This window comes from Strongylocentrotus purpuratus, unplaced genomic scaffold (assembly GCF_000002235.5).
Source record: "Strongylocentrotus purpuratus isolate Spur 01 unplaced genomic scaffold, Spur_5.0 spur5_scaffold_10, whole genome shotgun sequence".
NCBI lineage: Eukaryota > Metazoa > Echinodermata > Echinoidea > Camarodonta > Strongylocentrotidae > Strongylocentrotus > Strongylocentrotus purpuratus.
Genome location: NW_022145595.1, coordinates 2730701 through 2753305, shown reverse-complemented (window position 1 = coordinate 2753305; position 22605 = coordinate 2730701). Strand labels below are relative to the sequence as shown.

At 35.9% G+C, this 22605-nt stretch overlaps 2 protein-coding genes across 2 annotated transcripts; both read left to right on the top strand.

The window, feature by feature from the left end:
* The first annotated feature begins 249 nt into the window (after window positions 1-249).
* LOC105443223 lies at window positions 250-6261 on the top strand. Its single transcript, XM_030980045.1, has 6 exons — window positions 250-536; window positions 1233-1480; window positions 2659-2787; window positions 3513-3597; window positions 4826-4871; window positions 5958-6261. Exons 1-6 carry the CDS (start codon window positions 290-292, stop codon window positions 6259-6261), a joined length of 1059 nt encoding a protein of 352 aa, XP_030835905.1. The 5' UTR covers window positions 250-289.
* Window positions 6262-8683: 2422 nt separating this feature from the next.
* LOC105443225 lies at window positions 8684-16341 on the top strand. Its single transcript, XM_011676166.2, has 8 exons — window positions 8684-8837; window positions 9235-9483; window positions 10159-10494; window positions 10863-11074; window positions 12364-12517; window positions 13061-13094; window positions 14449-14741; window positions 15770-16341. Exons 1-8 carry the CDS (start codon window positions 8684-8686, stop codon window positions 15823-15825), a joined length of 1488 nt encoding a protein of 495 aa, XP_011674468.1. The 3' UTR covers window positions 15826-16341.
* Window positions 16342-22605: the final 6264 nt, after the last annotated feature.

The following is a 22605-nucleotide window of genomic DNA, read 5'->3' as shown; positions in this document are numbered from 1 at the left end:
GAGTTTCGGTAATCAACACAACCCTTGGAATTGTGAATAAGGTCAATTCTTATTGTGGACAAGATCGAAATGAAAACTATATTAATATATATTATTGGTTTTTCATTCCAATGACTATCCCGATCTTCATACACATTTACTTTGTTGTTTATATCTGTTCATATTATCGTAGCATTTCCTTATGTTTTAATAAACAACAGATAAACCATCAACTATACCTGCGATCATCTCTGTTGGAGTCGAAAGCAATACCAGTCAGGAAATTGAACTTGAAGACCATGGCGTATCAATGTTTATACCTCCGGTGGCTGTCCATCAGAGTGACCGATGCAAGATCACCTTAACCCTCTTACGAGACCTTCCAAGTGTTGACATCCAAGATGATGAATCAGTGGCCTGCTACGGGATCAGATGTGACCCTCCAAACATGATCTTCCACCAACCTGTTAAGATCAGGATACCACACTCTACTTTGGCCATCAACCCTGATCAAGTGAAACCAGACATCGTTTCCCATGTATGGGATTCTGTAAACCGTAAGTCTATTTGGTCAAATGCTGAAACTGACTCGTTGTTAATGCTGGGTTACAGGAAAATCGATGCCCTGAGATCTCTTTGCATCAAACCAAGCAAAGCTCTTTGGGGACAACACCGTGAGTTGCGATAGGGATAAGTGGTATAGATTGGTCTTGTAACTCGTAAGGTCTCTGGTTCGATAACCAGTTGATTTGCTAGTGCTCTTTGGTAAGCCATTAAATACCAAGTAGAATGATTGTTTCCCTGTTGCTTTTTAACACATACTGCTTTCCTAACATTCGGGAAAAATAACAAAGCAAAATAAAACAATACAAATATATATTCTTAGTATACGATGCCCTGTTATGTTCTTCGTTTCCATTCTTCGTAATAGAATTAAAATAGACCATATGCACGCTAAAACTTGAGCCTTAAATCATGATTTCCGTATTAGTTCCAGTTTTAGATATCGTCGTCATCACAGCGCCATGACGTTGTGAGGAACAGTTTACAACTCCCATTTTTTCTGTAGAAATTGTCAATCAAGGAAAACGGGTGGAAGGGGAGAGTTAGTGTTTGTTAGGATGGCTTATTAAACTCAAGACAATTTGAAGTAATTATTCTTCCCAAGGACATCATTACTGACTGACGGCTCAATTGCGAAATAACACTTATTAAAACAAATGCATTTTGTTTTTGTTACCCACTTACAATAGATCTACCAAGAACATCCAGAATGCCATCATCCAGCTCGCCAGACGAACCACCATACTGCAGAGTGTACAAGAGACATTTTGAGCTGTACATTGGTCACTGTGCTGAGTGGTGGGTTCTTATTCCTCTTGAACAGCAGGTGATCCGACACCAACTTATGTGCACTCCATACATCCCGGATAAGATAGAAAGAGGCAAAGAGATTGAAGTTCATCTCCATATCCATGCGAACCTTCCTGGGATGGACGCGGTAAGCACAACGCACCGGCAGCATGAAAGAATCATAGCATTGTACAGTACAGCGTGAGTAAAAAAAAAAGTTTACACCGGAATATTGCTAATGATTTTAAGAATCATCTATAAACAGTAAATTTGTATACATGTTATGAAAAAGTGTTTTATCCCAAATCATTTAGTATCATTTTTGTGTGGTATGTGTTCACGCGTGGATGAACAGGAGGCATTGTTTGCGAGAGTGCAACAATCGACTTGCGCCAAAGTTGCTTATGTGATGTTGGAACAAAACAATTGGGATTTCGGTATTAATTCGGTCATTGCAGATACAAATAATATCATTTACAAAGTTAATCAAATATCGAATATCAGATATCAACGAACATTTGTGCGCGCTTTTGTGTCGGTGTGTGACTTTGCTTCTGCAAAAAGCATATGCAATGCATTGCATTAGATACATTCAATTCATTCTCTCACTCCGCTAATCCCAACATAATACATACTGTATGCATCACTTTGGCGCAAGTCGATTTTTGCACTCTAGCAAACAATGCCTCCTGTTTATCCAAGCGTGAACACATACCACACGAAAATGATACCAAATGATTTTGGATAAAACACTCTTTCATAAGATGTATAATAACTTACTGTTCATAAATGATTTAAAAAATAATAAGCAAATTTCTCAGTGTAAACTTTTTTATTGACTCACACGGTATAGCGCTGTAGATTGAGTCAAGCATTGAGAGGGCACTGGTATTAATGGCGAGGGCACCAACAATATTAGATGCAACTGTAGAAGAAATACGCAGGAAATAGATCATAGATTGAGGCAAGGGTGTAGGAGGGGTGGAGTTATCCTCGCTCCTTTCCACTCATTATAGAACCTTATTTCTCTTTGTCCCTCTGAACCGTTTTTCAAAACATGCTATGTTTACCTATTTTCTAAACATTTAAACCACTGTATATATGCATTCAGGCACTTCATCTATTACTCACGCCTGTTATAAGATGCCATATCGTTTTGCCGCCATTACAAATCCGCCAACTTTTAATTTTCATGGTGAAATTCTGAATCATATTTTGTCTCTCCAAATTTAGGTGTACTTTTATTTCATTTAGATATTACTTTTTATATGAATAAGATTCACTTTCTAACGTGTATTCAAAACACTTAAAACTATTTTCGCACAGGAAGTTCAAGAGGAGGAGAGAAAGCAGTCATACCACAAGATTCATCCCTCGGTTCCGATCAGTATTGCAACAAAGTCTGGTGACGTTCAAGTCACATGCTGTCGTCAGGATGAGATTGAGCAAAGGAAGGTAATAAAGTTGAAATAGCATTTTAGGTGATCTGCCGCGCAGCGTGAAAGCTAGAGCACCTATAGATTTCGTCAGATTCTATCTTTTTAGGTGGTCCGCCGGGTAGCATAGTAGAGCACCTATTGATTTCGTCAGAATCTAAAGCTTTTAATTTCTTCTTTATTTCTGTATGAAATATGTACGCGTCATATCTCATGAATGACATGGTTAATGACAACGAAGACAGTTTTTTAAATTACTAAAAGGTGACGTCTAGGCGTCATTTTGTTTATATTCACTATTAACCATATTGCCATATTGTCATTTTTAGAATGATATTTGTTATGCATAAACTTGACGTCACTTTTGGTCACACCCATGGGGGACAAAAACTTGTTCATATGCGTGTCACATGTAAGGTGTGTTTCTTTTTAACGACCAAATCTCCCTTTGTGTTTCTACATGTGTTACGTGTCGATCAAAGCGGCATATCACCTAATTCTTCTCCGTGACGAATTCAATGTATATTAATATTTTCTTGTTGTCCATTCGTCCTGCTTTATTGTCGACGCGGTATATCAAGAACCACTTCAAATATGAAGTACAATCTGGTGGTAGGGTGTATCACTATAGGAAGACAACCTATTTAGATTTTGGAGAGTAGGTCAAAGATCAAAGTTCATAGATGTAATAGTTTCTGAAAATACAGGTTTTAGTCTCGATAACAATATTTCAAGAACCACTAGAGGTATGAGCTTCAAACCTTCAAACCAAGTTTGTATCTCGATAGGAAGACGATCCCATTTAGAGGAGCTAGGTTATTGGTCAAAGGTCAATATAGTCATAAAATTTCATAGCACTTCTGGTGAAATGTTCGGAAGAGATAATTGCACGGACGGGCGATATATAATTTTCGACCGCACGCATTATTTCTTAAATAAATCTATCTTTAGTGGTTTATATTCTGTAAATCTCTTAGTTCTTTATTCATAGTACGGTTTTGAAATGTAACACCCTATACATATTTAGAATTTGTGGAATATTACTTGTTAGTGCCATTATGACTATTATTATTATTATTTCGGATGTAATTATTATTACTTTTATCATTTAGTTTATAATTATTATTATCATCTCCAGTTTGACCTTAATCATGATTACTATAATAAGAATAATACAATGTCATTATTTATAATAATAATTATTATTATTATCTGGACCAAAGGTTCTCTCTCTCTCAAAGATGTTCAAAGCAAACTGAAGCACAGCATTTTACTACCAGTGACTTCGCGTGAGGAGGATACAGACTTCCCAGTGACTATCACAGTTACACAGGCTGGAAAGGTCGGGGTTTCAATATCTGTCTCTTTCTTAATCAGATGCTCAGGTATATATAATCCCTTTCTATTTGATATGGGCATTATGATATTATCTGATGAAACCCAATTATAACTGAAACGTATTGTATGGGTTTAAAGCATTGTAAATAAACTAGAATAGCACGATCTTAAAGACTTTCAAATATTTAAACTTAGTAGTTCAATTTCCATGGTCTTGTTCGTCACCTATTAAAATTTGCAAACATACCAATGACATGAGAATGGTTTCTATACACATTATTACAATAAGGTACTGAAAATGCGCTCGAGTAGATTGCTCTGCAATCGTGCTGAATTGACTCCAATAAAAATCATGTCCAAGTACTTAAAATCCCTTTAAAACTTAAACTACAAATAATTTAAGTGAAACGAAACGTTTGAAAAGAGATGAACACATAAACATAGCCTCGTTAATACCATAGGTTGAGCGGTAGCATATATATTCATGGAGGTTTATTGTGAGTGTACGCTGCCACGTTGGTCAGTACATTTTGAAATATTGCCACTAAAAGTGAACACCCGTCGAAATACATAATCGTCTTTATATCGATATATTTTGCAGGATTTTTTAGTACTTTCGTCAAACGAAAGTTTAGAACATGATCAGCTAAGTTACTTGTTAAGTCAGTACACATCAAAACAACGATTGCTATCTTTTCCCAATTTCGTTTCTATCACAGATGGACTGAAGTATGAACCTTCTTTAGAACCCGCTTCCTTCGTTCGGTAAGCTTGCATTTGGACCAATATTATTACTATACAGTAGGCTTTCGGATGCACCATGTGAGAGAGAGAGAGGGAGGATTGAGGAGTCCTGAAAAGGACTCTCGGTAATCTTTCTTGAGGGTGTGTAGTCATGAAAAGGACTGTTGGTGTAGTCTTGAAAATACTGTTGGTTATCTTTCTTAGCTTATAGTTCTAAGGAGAACTATAGCGCCGATCGGAGAGGATGGGTGGCGGGAGTGGCTCGACGTTTCGAACAGGTTGACTATCCGTCGTCAGGAGTGGCGACGGATAGTCAACTTTCATACCGATGTTTTATCAGTAGCATCATGGGGAGGGGGAGGGAAGGTGATTTCTGTCTTAAATTCGAAATGACTTTCTTCACAACTCTTCACCCAATTCTCAATTATCCACTGAGCGAGTTCTGGGCAGCAGCTGACATGGACATTGAATAGGAAATATCATCGGGGGGGGGGGGTGGTGTCGCTTCAGCAAAGCAAGAGACCCAAAATGTTGTATTCTTCCTGGGTATTCGACACCATTCGGGTGTTTCCCCAATAATATGTGTTCTGAATCACCCGAAGTGGAGTTTACTTGTTTAACGAACAGTTCTTATGTCATACACTGCGCCCTCGGTCAATCACCCCATCGTCACAAAATTCCCCCTTCCACGAGATTTTGGAGGCAAGCTGGAGGAAGTTTTGGGTCTGTTACTGAGACATTATTTCATTCGAACGACTTTGGTGTCAGCGAAATAGAGAGGCAATAGACACAGAAACATGCGAGTGCTTGGCTTTATGTGTACTTAGAAGTCAGTAACATTATCCCGCAGTTTAAATAAAATTGTTGTATTTCCATTTTTAGCATTTTACTAAATTAAAGATGGTTTCTAAAGTGAGTTCTATTAATATTATTATCATTAGAAGTATTATGGAAATTTCTCCCAGGAAGCATTACATTTGTTTTAAAGTAGTAGTATGTTCATTATTATCATTAAAAATACAATTACAGTGGTTGTGGTGAATTACAATTATTATTATTTTTAGTATTAAAACTAATTAACCGCGATATCTCTATTTCGCTTTTCAGGGTAGTTGAAGAAGTCTCGAGGAGTGACCTCCAAGACATCGATGTCCACAACATTGCTGAAAAGATGACAGTGGATCAGTTTTATGATCTGGGGATAGCTCTCGGTTTCCGAATTCAACAGTTGGATGTCATAGAATACAGGAGGTTCAGAGACAGGCAGCTGGCCATCTATGACATGTTGGTAACATGGCGACAGGCACAACCCTCTGGTCGAGAAGCAAAGGAAACGTTACTTTCACTCATGAAATCTTTAGACTCACCTGCTGAGGAGATGGAGATGACAGGTTTGCCGATGACAATCTAACTTTCTTTCAACCCTTCGTTTCCATTTTATTTTGTTACGAGATTAACGTTATTTTCTGTGGTGTTGATAGGATTAAGAAGATTAAAATATGGTACAAAAAAAGGAAATACAAGGATGTGATTAGGTGAATATATTCCAAAAGGGTACAACAACAACAACAAAAATCAAATGTCTACCAGAAGGTAATCAACCAAACAAACAAAGAAACAAATGAAAAGCCACCAAGGTTCGAATAAATATTGTGTATGAATGCATAACGATCTCTTGAAATATTTCGTTTTAATGATAATAATATTCAGCTTTTATCAAGCGCTTAATATATCTCGGACGTCTCTAAGCGCTTTACATATACATTATTACCTCGGTCATTGGATTCAGTGCTTGCCCGCACACGCTGTGTGCACAATCTCTACTCCCTGGGAAGCATTCCAGCCACTAGGCGTGACACGACGCTCAAAAACTGTTTGACCAACAATAGAGTACCGAAGCTGTGACATCATACAAATCTACTTTTAGGATTTCTCAATTTTTTCTTCATTTTCCGAAAGAACATCAAAAATAATGTCCAAATGTCGAAAACCAATTAAATACATTAAGTATTGGCTAAGATATGACCATCTGAATAGATAGATTTCCTGTAGGAACTTCGTGTTATTTTGCTCTGGTTCATAACATTACGAAAATCGTGATGGATTAGAGAGACAGAGATCGACAAGAGAGAAAGTGCAACTTTAAACCAACCGTGCGATCATCAGCTATCAAGTTAAAATAGTCTTCTCTTAATATCATTATATCCTTACATGTTTATCGTCTCCTTTCACTTGATCTACGTGCATCAGACTTCGGTTCTGCTGGGTGAGTCTATGATTCGCATACCATTGTCTCTGCATGTATCTAAGTACATTATACAATTAAATAATGCAATAACTTTGAATTAAATACATGTAGAAGTGGTATCGAATATTCTAATATTCATCAAACGAATATGGTGAGCTTACCGCAAGATTGCATAAACAAGAAAATTAATAACGTTAGAAATGTCGCTGAATGAAAAGAAGAATAAAGAAAAAAAAGGAATGAAAGAAAGAAGAGGGGGAGAAGAAAGACAAAGAGGAAATGAATGTATACATGCGTACGCGCACACACACACACATACACACACACTTATATATAAATATATGTATACAAATTTCTTTCCCCTGGTGCAAATGATATTTCTTCCATCCAACAGTGAAGTCCCGGACAACACACTTCTTGCATTCTCCCGAAAGATCAAGCCAGAGCAGTTCTTCGAGTTCGGCGGAAAACTGGGTCTCAGTAATACAGAGCTAGAACACATACAGCACCGGACACTGTCTAACAGGAAGGACGCTAACATCCAAATGCTTTCCAAGTGGAAAGCATCTCAAACATCAAGGAATAAAGCAATTCAGACTTTAAAACTTGTTTGGGAGTCTGTCAATGCAGTACCAAAGGTGGAGACCCTAGAATATTTAGGTAAAAGGATTACAAATATGCCTAATTCAATACTATGTCAAACCAATTTCAGTTTTTCTTTTATTTAACCAAGTCTTCATGGAAGAAAATGTTCACAGGATAGGAAGAATCATGCATACTCTTGTGGATGAGCACGATTTATCCCTATACATGAAACTGCGAATGCAGAACAGAAGGTCACATGTACTAGTTCTAAAGGACTACTGCCACAAAGGCAATAACATGGCATTGGAAGGTCACTTCTGACGTTCTAACACCATTTTTTAGAACAAAATATTTCTGTAGATGTCAGAAATAACTAAGATGTTCCTTTTTAGATTATATGTAAACGTTTAGGTAATGACGTGTTTTCATTTTCAGACGAAGATAGTTCTCGTAAACTAGAAGAAGCTCCTGTGACAAAGACAAAACTAAGTGAACCTAGTTGTGGGCCTGAAGATATGGAAATCATTGGAACTTCCGATTTCGGTAAGTGGATGCACAATTAATAGCTCCATGCATGTTTGTGTCATATTAAAAATGTTTGACCTCCATGTACTATTAATGTCATCATAACAGTGATATTGGAACTGTGTAAAAAAATAGAGTATAGTTGATAATCTTCTTTTACCAATTAGTGCAAAAGCAAATCGGTAGGGATATCCAATGTTATGCCTGAAACCAAACTCAGGCTATACAAACATACAAAACAAGTTTCAGTAAATAAAATGTTTTTTAAAATGTTCTATTTTAAATCAACGAATTATATTTCTTCAAAGATGATGTTCCCATTGAAACTCCGGGAAAACATGCGGAGTCTCTTCACGACCTTGACCGACATGGTGGAGTACCAAACACAAAAGAGCTTTGCAGCGTCGCTCTTCCTGTGAAAAGTCTGTCATTAGCATGTTCACTTGGGAAAGCTCTCCATGTAAATGATGACCGTATGGTTGGATTCATCGATCTACCCAGTTCGTCAGTACTTCATAAGATCGCACAACAGCTCGTAGACAGTTGGTGGAATGGTTTGAAAGAGGTAGAAAAAGAAGATAAGTTTGCTAAGCTTCTGTCTGAGTTCCACATCTCAGATGTCAAAACAGGTTCGTTGGAATCATAAGGCGGGGTTTAATCGTAACCGTGGTATCAGTTTTACCAGTATCAGTTTTACCCTTTCAAAGAAAAGTTTCAACTTCAAACTTGTATTTCAGTACTTTTTCTCATTCCATTAATTCCATTTATTTTAGCGTTAAGACAATAGGTTGTGCAGAAGTACAGAAGATTTTCAGTATGTAAAGATTTGTATTAACATGTATTTGAACATCATTAACACTATATTTTGTTTCTTTACCAGTCCCTGCATTTGTCAATGTTTTACAGTTTATTTCACTATTTTAGACGCCGTTGATGTCCTTATTCATCACCATCATTATGGTATTTGCTTAAGGACGGATATTTTTCTTTCCTTCCTATTGACAATTTTGTTTTCATTGTCCACAGGCCGTGAGGGAATCTCAAAAGCCATTGGATCCAGGAAAGACCTAGTGGACTTGTGTCATCGCCTGAATGTCAAACCTTCTGGCGTCTTGCAGATCATGAGCAAATGTGTGACCTTCCCGCCTGACATGATTGGCCGAAGTACTCTGAACATGCTTAAAGAATGGGTACACCAAGGTGGGACTAGGGCGAGGCTTCTGGAAGTTGCTCAGGCTTTTCGTTTCAACGAAGCAGCAGTCAAGATAGCAGAAGGTAATGCCACTTCATGTACAACTCCACTGTGTTTCACATCACATCAAATGGTGTACATTTACCTGATCACTAGAATAATAATTGCTTTTGACAGATTCATTTGTTTACTTACTATTGCCTGCCTATAAAAGAAACCACATTCCCCCTTCAGAGAAAAATCATAAAATCGGCAGGAGTCTGAGTACTTTTAACTTCTATTAAGAAGGAGTAATCACGAGCCGTGCTGCTAGATGAAGAAACACGCAATGGAATGGAAATTCTCCCTTTAACAGTTATTATTCAGTCCTAAGAAACGCAGCATACCAGCACATTAACTTGTTTGAATTCTACAGGAGCATCTCAGATATTTTTCCTAGGATTTATATCGTTTAAAACATTGAACAAAATTTAATCAATATACAGCACAGTTCTAAGAAAATAAATTTGGAAAAGCGTCATTATCATTTTCTTTTTTATAACTTGAATCAAATCATGACTCAAGATGATTGTAACATAATTTACACCCTTGTTTCCCAATCACTTTACAGTAAAAACACTCAAAAGGAAATGCCTTGGAAATAACTATAAACAAACATTGGCACAACATAATATTTCTGTGTGTATGAACTGTAGTTTATTCGTTTCATGGTTCATATGGGGATTATCAATGACTTGTTTTCTTCTTATCCTCCTTAGCCATGAAATGCCAACCAAGCTATATGCCTTTCATCTCGCATGGCATCATTGATCACAAGGGTGGAGAACTGACCATTGATGAACTTGGTATTGCTGTATCTATCCCTGAAGGAGCTATACCTAAAGGGATGAGATCAGTTGTAACTATTCGCGTCCCAACTTACGATACTCCAAGGCTTCCTGTACGGAAGGGTGAGGTAGTCATTACTCCAGTCATCGAAGGTTCTCTGACACAAGAATTGCTCAAGCCTGCCACGGTGGTATTACCACACTGCACCAATCAACATGAACTTAAAGACGACTCTTCTGTTATCCTGTACACACAAACGGGACCAGGTACAAAGTTATCGACATATTTTGATTCTGTTCTCATGAAGTAAAAAGTAAACTCAAAACTTGATATTTGAATCCTTATAACTTGACAAATGAGGCCGAGGTGAATAACTGATTTCAAATCCCACATACAATAATCTTCCCGTTATGAGAATCTATTTTATGAATGAAAAGCTGGTGGAAGTTAATATTGAATGATTTCTCAATAATAAAGAAAAAGTACCATTATGCAATTTGAATCAACTCGCTAAACAAAGCTTGAATTATGTCAACTATCAGAACATGAACTGAGTTGAAATTAATTTCTACTCTACTAATAATCAGTATATTATCAGGAAGTAAGACAGTATAATATTTTCTTTAATTCAAAGGAACGTTCGGTCGTAGGATCTTGACTCCGTCACAAATCTTCAAAGGTAAGATCAAGTTTAGTACACGTCATCTTCAAGTCTGGGCTCTGTCATCGACTGATCTTCACGGACTCCAGTTGAGATGTGTAGTCTTCCAGCCTCTCTTCATGACTCCTACAGAGAAACCAACTCTACGTGCATACATACTTCATCCATATAAGAACTATATAGAGGTATTTATATCATATGATATATATCTATCTTTTGCGGACACCATTTGATACTGTAATTATTAAAAGGTGCCCCTGCGGACCGTTAAACTTATGAAAGGCCTATGGTAATACTTTACAATTGACCAAATAACATCTCATTAGAATTCATTTAGACTATGAGACTTTAATATCAGAGCATAATTAAAAAAAAGAGAGGAAGGCAAGGAAGAGAAAGTGATAAACCTTGGGGAGGAGAAAAAGTGAGGGGGAAAGGTTAGGAGGGAGTGAAGTGGGAAGGAATGTAGTAGGAGGAATGGGATGGGTAACAAATCAACAAAAAGGAGGAAAAGTAGGCAGGATAGGGGTCAGGTGAAGCAGATGATGGAAGTAAGAAGGAGGGTTGAGGAAGGGGCGGAGGGTTGTACGGATGGAGAAGTAAATTGAAAGAACTTAATCAAGTGGATACTAGAAGATTAACCTATCAATATGAAACAGATATGTAACATATTTGGGGACCGAACTTTTAATTGATACTACTAATTTTATTTGGAAAAGGTAATGCGTATGTTGTTTTTAGCAGGCCTACAATAGCTGAGGCTAATCATCTGCGTGAAATTTAATCATTTTTTATTATCTAGATTTGGGTTATATTTATCATATTCTAGACTATAACGAGGACAGAGAAGAGTTCTTCTGTGCCCTACTGCCAAGTCCTGAAGGAATTCACATTCTCTATAGAGTCAAAAGCAAGCGACCTAAAGGTTAAGTTCGACGACGGGACGAAAAGAAACGAAAGAACGGTGAATATGCCTGAATTGTATTAGATTATTTGTTGAAGAATAATGGTGAACCAAGGAGTTAAAATTTAACTCCTTGGATGTAAATGCTGGAAGATGATTTTGTTTTATTTCTTTTACAGACTTACTTCTTTTTCAGATATACGTGTATTTTTCAAGACGACATCTATATATGACCTTTTTTGTATTCAATGCAATAATCAACTAGCTTGAAGTTACATTTCTTTCTTAAACTGTCGTTGAATGATCAAACATCTTCCTAATTCGAAATCAGAGGATCTCCCAATATCAAATATGTTCCCTCGATATTTACTCTCCTTCACACAAACACATGCACATGCTGATATAATGTTGTCATGTCTATTTTCATTATCAGTATTATATCATTATTATATCATTATTATTAAAACAAAATGTTGGTGTTGTTGTTATCGTTCTTGCTGTTATCAAAATTATCGTTATCATTATTAATATTACCATAGTTGTTATTATTCATATGATATTCAAAACAAGATTCCCATCAAGAGTATAATAGATGGAAAGTGCAGCCCTCTGAACTTCGAGCTTCAGTTCTCTCCAGAAGAGAAAGGAAAGAAGACCGGCCACATCGACATACTACAAGGGTCTGCAACACGTGCAGAAAGAGGGTTTAACATTTCAATAGAAGGTAAGCTACATTATCAGGAAGTAGGATATTATGTGTCTTTTACTTCATCACATGTAGCCAGGTACTTCAAAGACCTTACGTCGATCATTTCTGTAACAAGTTACACCAAAGACCTTACGTCGGTCATTTCTAAACAGGTTACACCAAAGACCTTACGTCGGTCATTTCTGTAACAAGTTTCATCAAAGACCTTACATAAGTCATTTATTGTAACTGAATTTAGTTACCTCAAAGACATTTATGTATCCTGTTATTGTAATGCATTGTAGCCATTAATCTCAAAGACTGTACATGAGTCATTTGTGTAAATAGTTACCTCAAATTCCCTGCATATCTTAAATCTCTTTCTAACAAATATTTTTTTTATTCTCGTATCTTCTGTATTAAATATTGGTCTTTGCGAAGAACAAAAACTCTTCTATTTTTTCAAACAAAACCATTGAATTATGATTAACTATCTCTCAAAACACATCTATTTATATTTAATACTGAAAAAATAAACCCCTTTGTCCCATTGTATTTCTTTTTACCCGTTTACTACAGATGAACCGGATTATGCAGTCGATCAGACAGATTCGTAAGTAAACGAATATCATCATACATCATCTATGTCCTATAGCTTGGAGGCCATTGGGGAGACAACCAAATTGACCTTGATACATAGCTTCTCCATAACTTCCTGTCTTCAGCTGTTCCATTAGCTGCTAAAATGACATTCCCATCACCTGCTTGATGTTATCAGTCCATGTCCTAGTTAGTCTGTCCTTCTTTCTTCTCCCATCAGTTCATCCTTGCCAGATAGTGTTTGTCAAGCTATTCTTCAATCTAGTTTCATGCCCAAACCACTGTAGCTGTCTTCTTCTCAAATTGGTGAGGTGACCGTGCTCCCCCATATAACTCTCCATTATTCCTTTCACTTTCGTGTTGGACGTTTGCGAAGTGTAGCGGATATGCAAAAGCCTTCTCATACAATTCATCTTAAAAGCATTGATTCACGGGGTAGTGAGCACTTTTTGTTTTGTTTTTTGCCCGGGGGGGCGGGACCGTAGGTGAGCACTAAACGGTATTTGCTACATTAATTGAGGGTAACCTTTTTGAGAGTGGTGTGATGTGGCCATCCACTGGTCCTCCACACCTTGTTGAAAAGCTTGTTGTATGCCTCAATCATGGGTTGCCCTTCAAATTTCAGGAATTTTGTAGGGAAATGTTTATACCCCGTCATTTTCCAACTTTTGAGCTTTTAACAGCTTCTTCAACCTCAGACTGAAGAATTGGTGGGCATTTCTTCTGCTCAGTAACTGTGACTGACCTCAGCATATCTAGCAGTTTTTGATCTGTTAGTTGGTAATCAGTGAGTTCTTTGCATTATCCCTTCCACCTACCCCGAACAGCCTGCTTTTATGTTATCATGATGGTAGGAATTGACAATTCTTCATGCAGTCCCTTGTCATGTGGGGTGTGTATCAACTCCCACCTCGGCATTCTAGTCACCAATGACCAACACATGTCGTTCTTTTGGATCTCCTTCACCTATCCAAGAAGCTCTTGGAAAAACGCCATCGTCATCATCATTAATTGTAGCAAAGTCCATGAAGATACTACTTTTCAAACTCTGATTCAGAATCTTGGCAGAGATCCAAATCACGATATTTTTCAGAAGCGACATTAGACTAAGCATTTAAGCGTGACCCGTCACTTGAAAGTTCTAAATACCTGCAATTAATTTCGCTACTGGTCAACAACCAGTTTTTGTCAGTCTATTCTTGATGTATGGGTGTGATGATGGTGATTTATCTAAGAACAAGGATTCCTGTCAATATTTTACAAAGGAATCTACCAAACCTCTATCAGCTTGTATTTGTTTATTTATATATTTGTATACGTTTTCATCCCCCCACCCCGCCAAATGTTATGAATTTACTTACCTACAGGAAGGGGCGATTGCAGTATGTATCCAACAATCTCCTCGAGAGCCTTGCCGGTGTGATCCATACACCAAAGGACTTAAAGTCCCTTGGATACCAGCTTGGCTTCTCTTCTTCATCTATGGAGAAATACAACGACCCAGTAGACGTTTCATTTGATAGTGTCTCGAGGTCAGGCTTTGGTGAGATGCTACGTGACTGGAGACGGCAGGTTCGACCTAGTGAGCAGGTAGATGAACTTCATTTGGCATTGCAAAATGCTGGGTTAGGCCATACAGCTGAGGTCATCCTACCCGACCGTAAGTACTATATTCTACTCTTTCGAGCTTTGTAAGACTGATCAGTTACCTTTTATTGTCAGAAAGATTGACTAAAGGCACTAAGAAAAGCTTTTCAGCTTTAGTATTTAGCGAAACGATCTGGTATGTGCTCGAACTATTTCGAAATACTGCCCAAGCATTGTAGGAATTAACCCATTTAATACACACCAAAAGGAACATAAGGCCAAATTAAAACAAAACATGTTTAGCGTCCTACTTTTTTGAAAAATAGGAAGTAGGCCCTTTTTTTTCTTTTCAAAATGGCCGCTCGATACATTTTCCCCGACAGTCGGGCTATTTTTCAAAATGGCCGGCAGCATTTTTAATTTTTTTTTAAACTTCAGGGAAAGATCATTTTAGCAGTATGTTTTTCTTGTTTTTTTTTAATTAATGATAATAATAATTGAAAAAATGAAGGGAAAAAAAATCCCCCCCCCCAAAAAAAAAAGAAAAGCAGGCGGCCCTCAAAAAGAAAGCGAGCGGGGACGGTAAACATGATTTTTAATGGCCTCATAAGTTAGGGGAAACAAAGTTGTCCTATATTGTAAGCACCCAGCAAGATTATACCCTTGAACCTCCAACATGACAGTCCAGTATGTAACGCTAACTTTGATTGACCATTTGGCGTCTCATAGTCCAGAGCTATCTATCAATGTACCACAATGCTCCCAAATCCCTTGGGGTGCTACCTTAAACAATTGGTGTAACGACAACAGCTACAAAAGTGATTCTCCGTTACCACTTGTCCTATATTGTAAGCACCCAGCAAGATTATACCCTTGAACCTCCAACATGACAGTCCAGTCCAGGATTAAATTTCAAAAAAAGAATTCCTGATTTCTCTTCTTCCCGTATTGTTGTGTAAACCATAGTGAGTTGCATATCTAAATATTCGAATTATTGAATTTCCTTCTTTTCTTCCCCCATTTTGTTTTGTGAACCTTCAGTTTGTAACACGTAAAAACACTCAAACTATTTAATTATCTTTCTTCTTTATTTTATTTTAGTAAGTAGCAGGAAGCGCTTTGCACAAGTCAGAGAAGTATGGGAGTCGAAGAAGTAGGCAAACCTGTCACTGAAATGTGTATTATCATCCCACGACCAAGAAGGGAATCACTTGATGTGTGCATTCAGCTGAGAAGCATACGTCTTGAGAAACATGTATTCTAGGCCTGCATGATTCTCAGCCCGAATCTCGAACGTGCTGTTTCTTCCCTACCCAATGCTGCTTGGAGTCATGTTTAAGAAGGCGGTTTAGATATGGTATTAAGAGTGGTAAACATTTATAGTGTTTGTGTGTGGGGTGGGTGTGGTGTAAAATAACTTCTCGTTTGGAACACGCGCTTGGTAGGCCTTAGTCCTTTTCCTTCCATCCTTCCCTCAATGATATCTAACAGAATTCATCATGTCCAATTCATTTCTTCTGTCATTCATGTTGTTGCAAACTTCCGCTCCTCCCGGCCACTCTGTGTAGAACTTTACCATTTGTCACTTTATCCACCCAACTAATATCTTTGCCATTTCAAAACCTTGAAACGTTTTGAGTTCTGCCGACTTCAGAGTTCATGCCTCTGATCCCGATGCAGCAGCAAACTCCTAAATAAATACATATGACAATAATTGCAGAAAGTATTTTCTTTATTGCAAGGTTGTATGAATACTGTTTCAGTTCTATTGCTACAATAATCATTTACATATGATATATTAAGAATATATTGTGTATTGTAAGGTTGTATGACAATGTACATGAGATAATAATTGCAGTCAATGTTTCCTTTATTGTTAGGTTGTATAAACACTGTTTCAATTCTGTCGCTGCAATAATCCTATATATTTGATGATAATTACAAATATATTTTGTTTTATTGTAAGTTCGTATGAATCATGTACATAAGATATTACTTACAGAAGTAGTTTTCTTTATTGTATGAATACTGTTTGAGTTTTATTGCTACAATAATCATTTACATGATAATAATATCATAAGTTATTGTTTGTTGTAAGGCTGTATGAATACTGTTTCAGTTCGATTGCTCGATAATCATTTACATATATGACAATAATATCAGAAGATATTGTTTACTGTAAGAATGTTTTAATACTGTTTCAAAAATGGATGTACATAAGATAATAATCGCAGTCAATATTTCCTTCATTTTAAGGTGGTATAAATACTGTTTCAATTCTGTTACTACAATAATTATATGCATAAGAACGTAATTAAATAATTGTATAAAGGCTGTTTCAGTTCTATTGCTACATTTACATATGATGATAATTACAAAAGTTATTTTTCTATATTGTAAGGCTGTATGAATATACTGTTTTAGTTTCGTTTCCTCAACGATCATTTACATGTGATAATAATTGCAGTATATTTGTCTTTATTATAAGTTTGTATGGATACTCTTCTAGTTCTGTTGCTTTGCTAGAATATAATAAACATACGATAATATTTCCAGAAGATGCTTTCTTAACTGTAAGGTTGTATGAATACCGTTTCAATTCTATTGCTACAATAATCCTATATATGTGATAATAATTACAGAATATATTTTGTTTTATTGTAAGTTCATATAAAAACTGTTTCGGTTCAGTTGCTAAAATAATCATGTACATAATATATTACTTACAGAAGAAGTTTTCTTTATTGTATGAAAACTGTTTAAGTTATATTGCTACAATGATATTGCACATGAATCAATAAAGACAATAAGTAAATAAAAAAAACTGTTCAGTTTATAATGCTAGAATAATCACGTAAATAAGACAATAATGACAACTATAAGGCTATATGACTAGTTGCTGCTTGTTGCCGAGAGTTGCCGAGAGTCCTTTTGCAGGACTCCTCAATCCTCCCTCTCTCTCTCACATGGTGCACCCGCAAGCCTACTGTATATATGAGTAGTGTTTAATATGTATTGCTATAATGGTCATGTACATAAGACAATAATTACAGAAGATATTTTCTTCATTGCGAGGTTTTATGAGGACTGCTCATTTATTTGACTACAACGTACACTTGGTTATCACATAAATGAATATATGCGTTATTATAAGGCTGTATGAAAACGGTTCTACTTGTATGGCTACAACAATCATGTATACAAAGTAGCTTAATAATTTCAGAGGATATGTTCTTTATTGCAAGGTTGTTTGAAAATGTTGCTGTTCTGTTGCTACAATAATCATATGCATAGTATAATAATTACAGAAGATATTTTGTTAGTTGTATGAATTTTATTTTTTAGCTCTCTTGCAACAATAATCGTACACATATGATAATAATTACAAAAAATATGTTCGTCATTGCAAGGTTTTCATTTCTTTACTACAATGATCATGTACATTAAGTAATAACTTAAATGAATATATGCGTTCTTATAAATTTGTATGAAAACGGTTCTAGTTGTATGGCTACAACAATCATGTATATAAGATAGCATAATAATTTCCGATGGTATATTGTTTTATTGCAAGGTTGTTTGAAAACCTTTTCAGCTCTATTGCTACAATGATCATGTACATGAGGTAATAACTTAACGACTATAAGGTTTGTATGAACAATTAGTTGTATTACCACAACTATCATGTATATAAACCAATATAAGCAGAGGATATTTTCGTGTTATTGTAAGTTTGTATAAAACTGTTTCTGTTGTATTGCTACAAATCATATAAATACAAGTTAAGGTTTGTGGTATTGGCTATCTTAGATTTGTGAGTTTCTTTAATTCATTATATATAGGTGGAAGAATATCATTGGAGCAATGATACTATAAGATGACTACTCATAAAGATTCTATCATATTCAAAATATGACAACGTAACTTTATTCTTTGAACTAGGTATTGATATATATATATATATATATATATATATATATATATATATATCTGCCTTCCTATATGGTCACTTGTGTGTGCGATGTTTTTGTTTTAATTGTATATAGTTTTCAGCAAGATTGCATTTCGTAATGATTTGTATCTGTATTCTTTTCCTTGTAATAAGTGTATTCCAGTTGATATAGTCTTTGATGGTTTAAGTCTCCTAAAGGAATCGATATTAGTATATATTTTGTTTACTTTTTGTGTTGCTTGTATTCAACATATTGTGGTTTATCTATATTCATTTCTATTTGCTTCGTAATTTTAATTGCTGCCTTGAATGTTTTTATTTTCTAACGTTTCTAACGTGCATGTCTCTAATGTCGATTTTGTTTGTAAAGGTTCAGATACCAAGACGTACAGCAGTACTAAAACCAATCGTATTTGAATACATTTGGAAGAAAAAAATAGATTTCTAAACCTGAAAATTAATCATCCCCGTGTATATTACGATGAACACAATCAGCATTTTCCAATGACTTCCGGGCAGTTTATTTTACAATGCACTTACCAAAGCAAGTACTTGAATTTATTTTTTATGATGTATCAACGTTGTTTATGTTGAATTGCTACAATATTCAAGTTGAAACAAGAATATATATATATGTTTATTAAACCAAGATAAGGTTGAAGAAAAGGCGTTACGGGAGTGCTGTATTAATGATCATGTACATAACACGATATATACAGTAATTGCGGTTTCGCCGTGACAATTTATTATTAATGGTGTTGTACTAAAGTAACGGATATAGCAAAAGTTTTGCGCATAATAAATTATCACGCATAGCCGCGATCAGAGGGAGCTGTCAAATTGACCCCCCATCCGAAGTGTAAACCGCCTTTTAAAAAGTCAAGTTGGAATTAGGCTGCTAATACATATCATATTACCTTTACTTTTTTAAAGGCGCAATTATCCATCTACCTAATCACTAATTTCAGAATCGGGTTGAGGCTTCGAAGTTAATTTACCCATACATTTTGTTCTTACGTTTGCCTAATTAAAATTAGACAACAAATCAACGACCTTCAGCAAAACAGAATGGGAACTTTTAACCTCCCATAAACGTTTAAATGCCCTCAAAATGTATAGCGGGTGTTTCGAGAGCATTGCGGTGATGCTGAATCCGGACAAGGTAAATTTTGACAGTGATGTTGAATCTCGCTACGAAAGAAAAGCCATCTTTATTTGCAATACTAGTTTTATGGTTCACAAAAATGTATATATCAGCTCTGATTCAGGTAGCAAAGTTTCTTTTTGTGCTTGGATATTTGTGTTTTTGAGGTTTCTATTTATATATTGTACATGCTCATATGGTCATGGCTTTGTTTTGTTCTGATTCTGATACTCAATTTTATTTAATGTATTGCGACTATATGCACATATCTAATTACAATTTTGCTTAGTTTTCTTGATTTTTTTTTTTTTTTTTTTTTTGAGGGGGGGGGGGGGGGGGTATCTAGGATATTTAGTTCTGCTTTGTTTGCTTTGGTGACATTCTTATCAAGCCAGGATTTGTTTTCAACAAATTATTTAAAATTTAATTTCAAGTTGCATCCTACTGTTCGATACGCTAGAAATTGCCCATTAAGCCTTACTTTCAAAATGACCGACGTCGTTGGTGTAATTTAAAAGAAGTCAATACATGTATATTGGCTCTACATTTGTTAATACAAAATAAAAATTGTCTGTTAATATCTTTGTACGTTGTGTATCACGTTTTCCATCGTGAATAATATAAAATATTAGCCGTGCGTTGTTAATAATAAAACATAACCTGGGATATTTCCCCCTTTTCTACTTTTCTATACTTTTGTTGTAGTGTCTATACCATTGTATATACTATTGCTTCCTTGGTTAATAATCATGATTGTTAATAAAGTGATATGGAAACTAAAAGCAACTGTCCAAGTCAAAATATTAATAAGATTCATCGCAGCGCCAAGTAAGATATTGGTACTAAACCTTGTCCTAAGCTCAAACATGAATTATGTTTTATCAGCATAGGCAAGGGATCAAATCACTGGACTATGTTCAGAGGCGCAGATACAAGGGGCTTGGGGCAGGTGGCCCTTCCATAATTATGTCAGACTTAATTAGGGCAGGTAACAACACAATAGAATATGTTCAGAGGCGGAGATACAAGGGGCTTGGGGCAGGTTGCCCTTCCATATGTCAGTCTTGATTAGCGTAGGTAACAACACAATAGAAATGACGCCGCATGTACAATGACTGCATCCATTACTACCAGTGCTATGCCACTTTTAAAATACATACTCCATTGTGAATGGGACCTTATCAGGCCATCACCGGGATCATTTCCTAGATACACTACATACTTGAACGACACAAAATCTGATATTTTTTATTCCGAACTTTCAACTGAGCTTTTGGGATCTAAAATTGCCAAGGAGGGAGGAGGGGTGGGGGGCAACAAAAGCATGGGCATATTTTTCTTTTTTGTACTAGGTGTGTTCTTATGATGTATACACTGGAAATACCCCCCCCCCCCCCCGATACCACACAAGAAATAATACAATGCCGAGTGAGTCGTAAGAATGGGGTCTAGTTATGCCAGATGGGTTTTATTTTATCTCCAATGATACAGCTGCTACTTAATTATTATTAAACACTCTCTAATATCAATATTCACGAAGATTTGACAATACATCCGTACAAGACACACTCACTAGGCACATAAGGACAACTCAATAAAGACAATTTGATGTTAAATAGAATCAGATACAAAAATGTAATGACTATCTAGTACTACGATTGAGGAGTAATGGACTATTCATCCAAGTCTGCAAAGGTTCCACTATAAATATATTTATTAATTCATGACAGAATGAGAAACGTTATAATTAACAACAAATACACGAGTAGACTATAACTCAAAACAAATGTAAACGAAAGTAATCACAAGGGTACAAAGCGGAAGCATAAATAATATTCCAGAGCTAGGCAAGTGAAACAAAAAAGACATGAATTCATTGAAATCATGGATTGATGTGCTAACTAAAAGTTCCTAAAGAAATAAAAAGTAATCATAATTTCTTCAACAGATACAAAATCCAAGAGCTAGGCGAGTGAATAAACAAGATATGTCTTCATAGAAATTAAATTTATACGCTAGCTGCAAATTCCTGAACAAATAATAAGTAATTTCTTAAACAAATGTAAACTATTCGCATTCCTAAAGCTTAAAAACTATCAAATCTTTGGCACCAAACTCAATATCAAATAAAAATTCTTCAGCTTTCTATTATGCTGCCTTTATATAATAATGATATTGTATATAATTTGATTTATACTAAAAATTACACATATAGAGCGAGCTAAACAAAATGAAAATGATAAAGTGAGAATGATCGTAATTTCTTACATCTAAATTTCTTTTGATTGCAAGAGTTGTAACTCTGAAGTGCACATGCAATATACTTTGGAAATACTTTCGAAAATCGACCAAAAATATTTTAAATAGCCTTATCCAACACCTACTGATATGCACAAACTTTAGAATGACGTATTATCAATCCGTACATGATTTCCATAGGGAGTGGAGATTGTGCACACAGTGTGTGCGGGCAAGCACTGAATCCAATGACCGGGGTAATAGTATATATTTGTAAAGCGCTTAGAGACATTTGTATTGAGCGCTATATAAAAATTAAATATTATTATTATTATTATATGCACAAGGCTATAATTGGCTTGGGTTGACTTTTTTTAAAGTAGATGCGATCATAATAATAATAATAATAATAATAGTGGGTTCTTGTATAGCGCTCATGTCAGTCAGATTTGACACTCCTGGCGCTCCCGACGATTACCCTGGCTTTAGTACGGCTGCCATACGGCGCTCTAGCATTTCAAGGAATAAAGTCCTACCAGGTACCCATTTACTTCACCTGGGTGGAGTGTGGCAAATTGTGCTACAATTGGGTATTGAAAATGT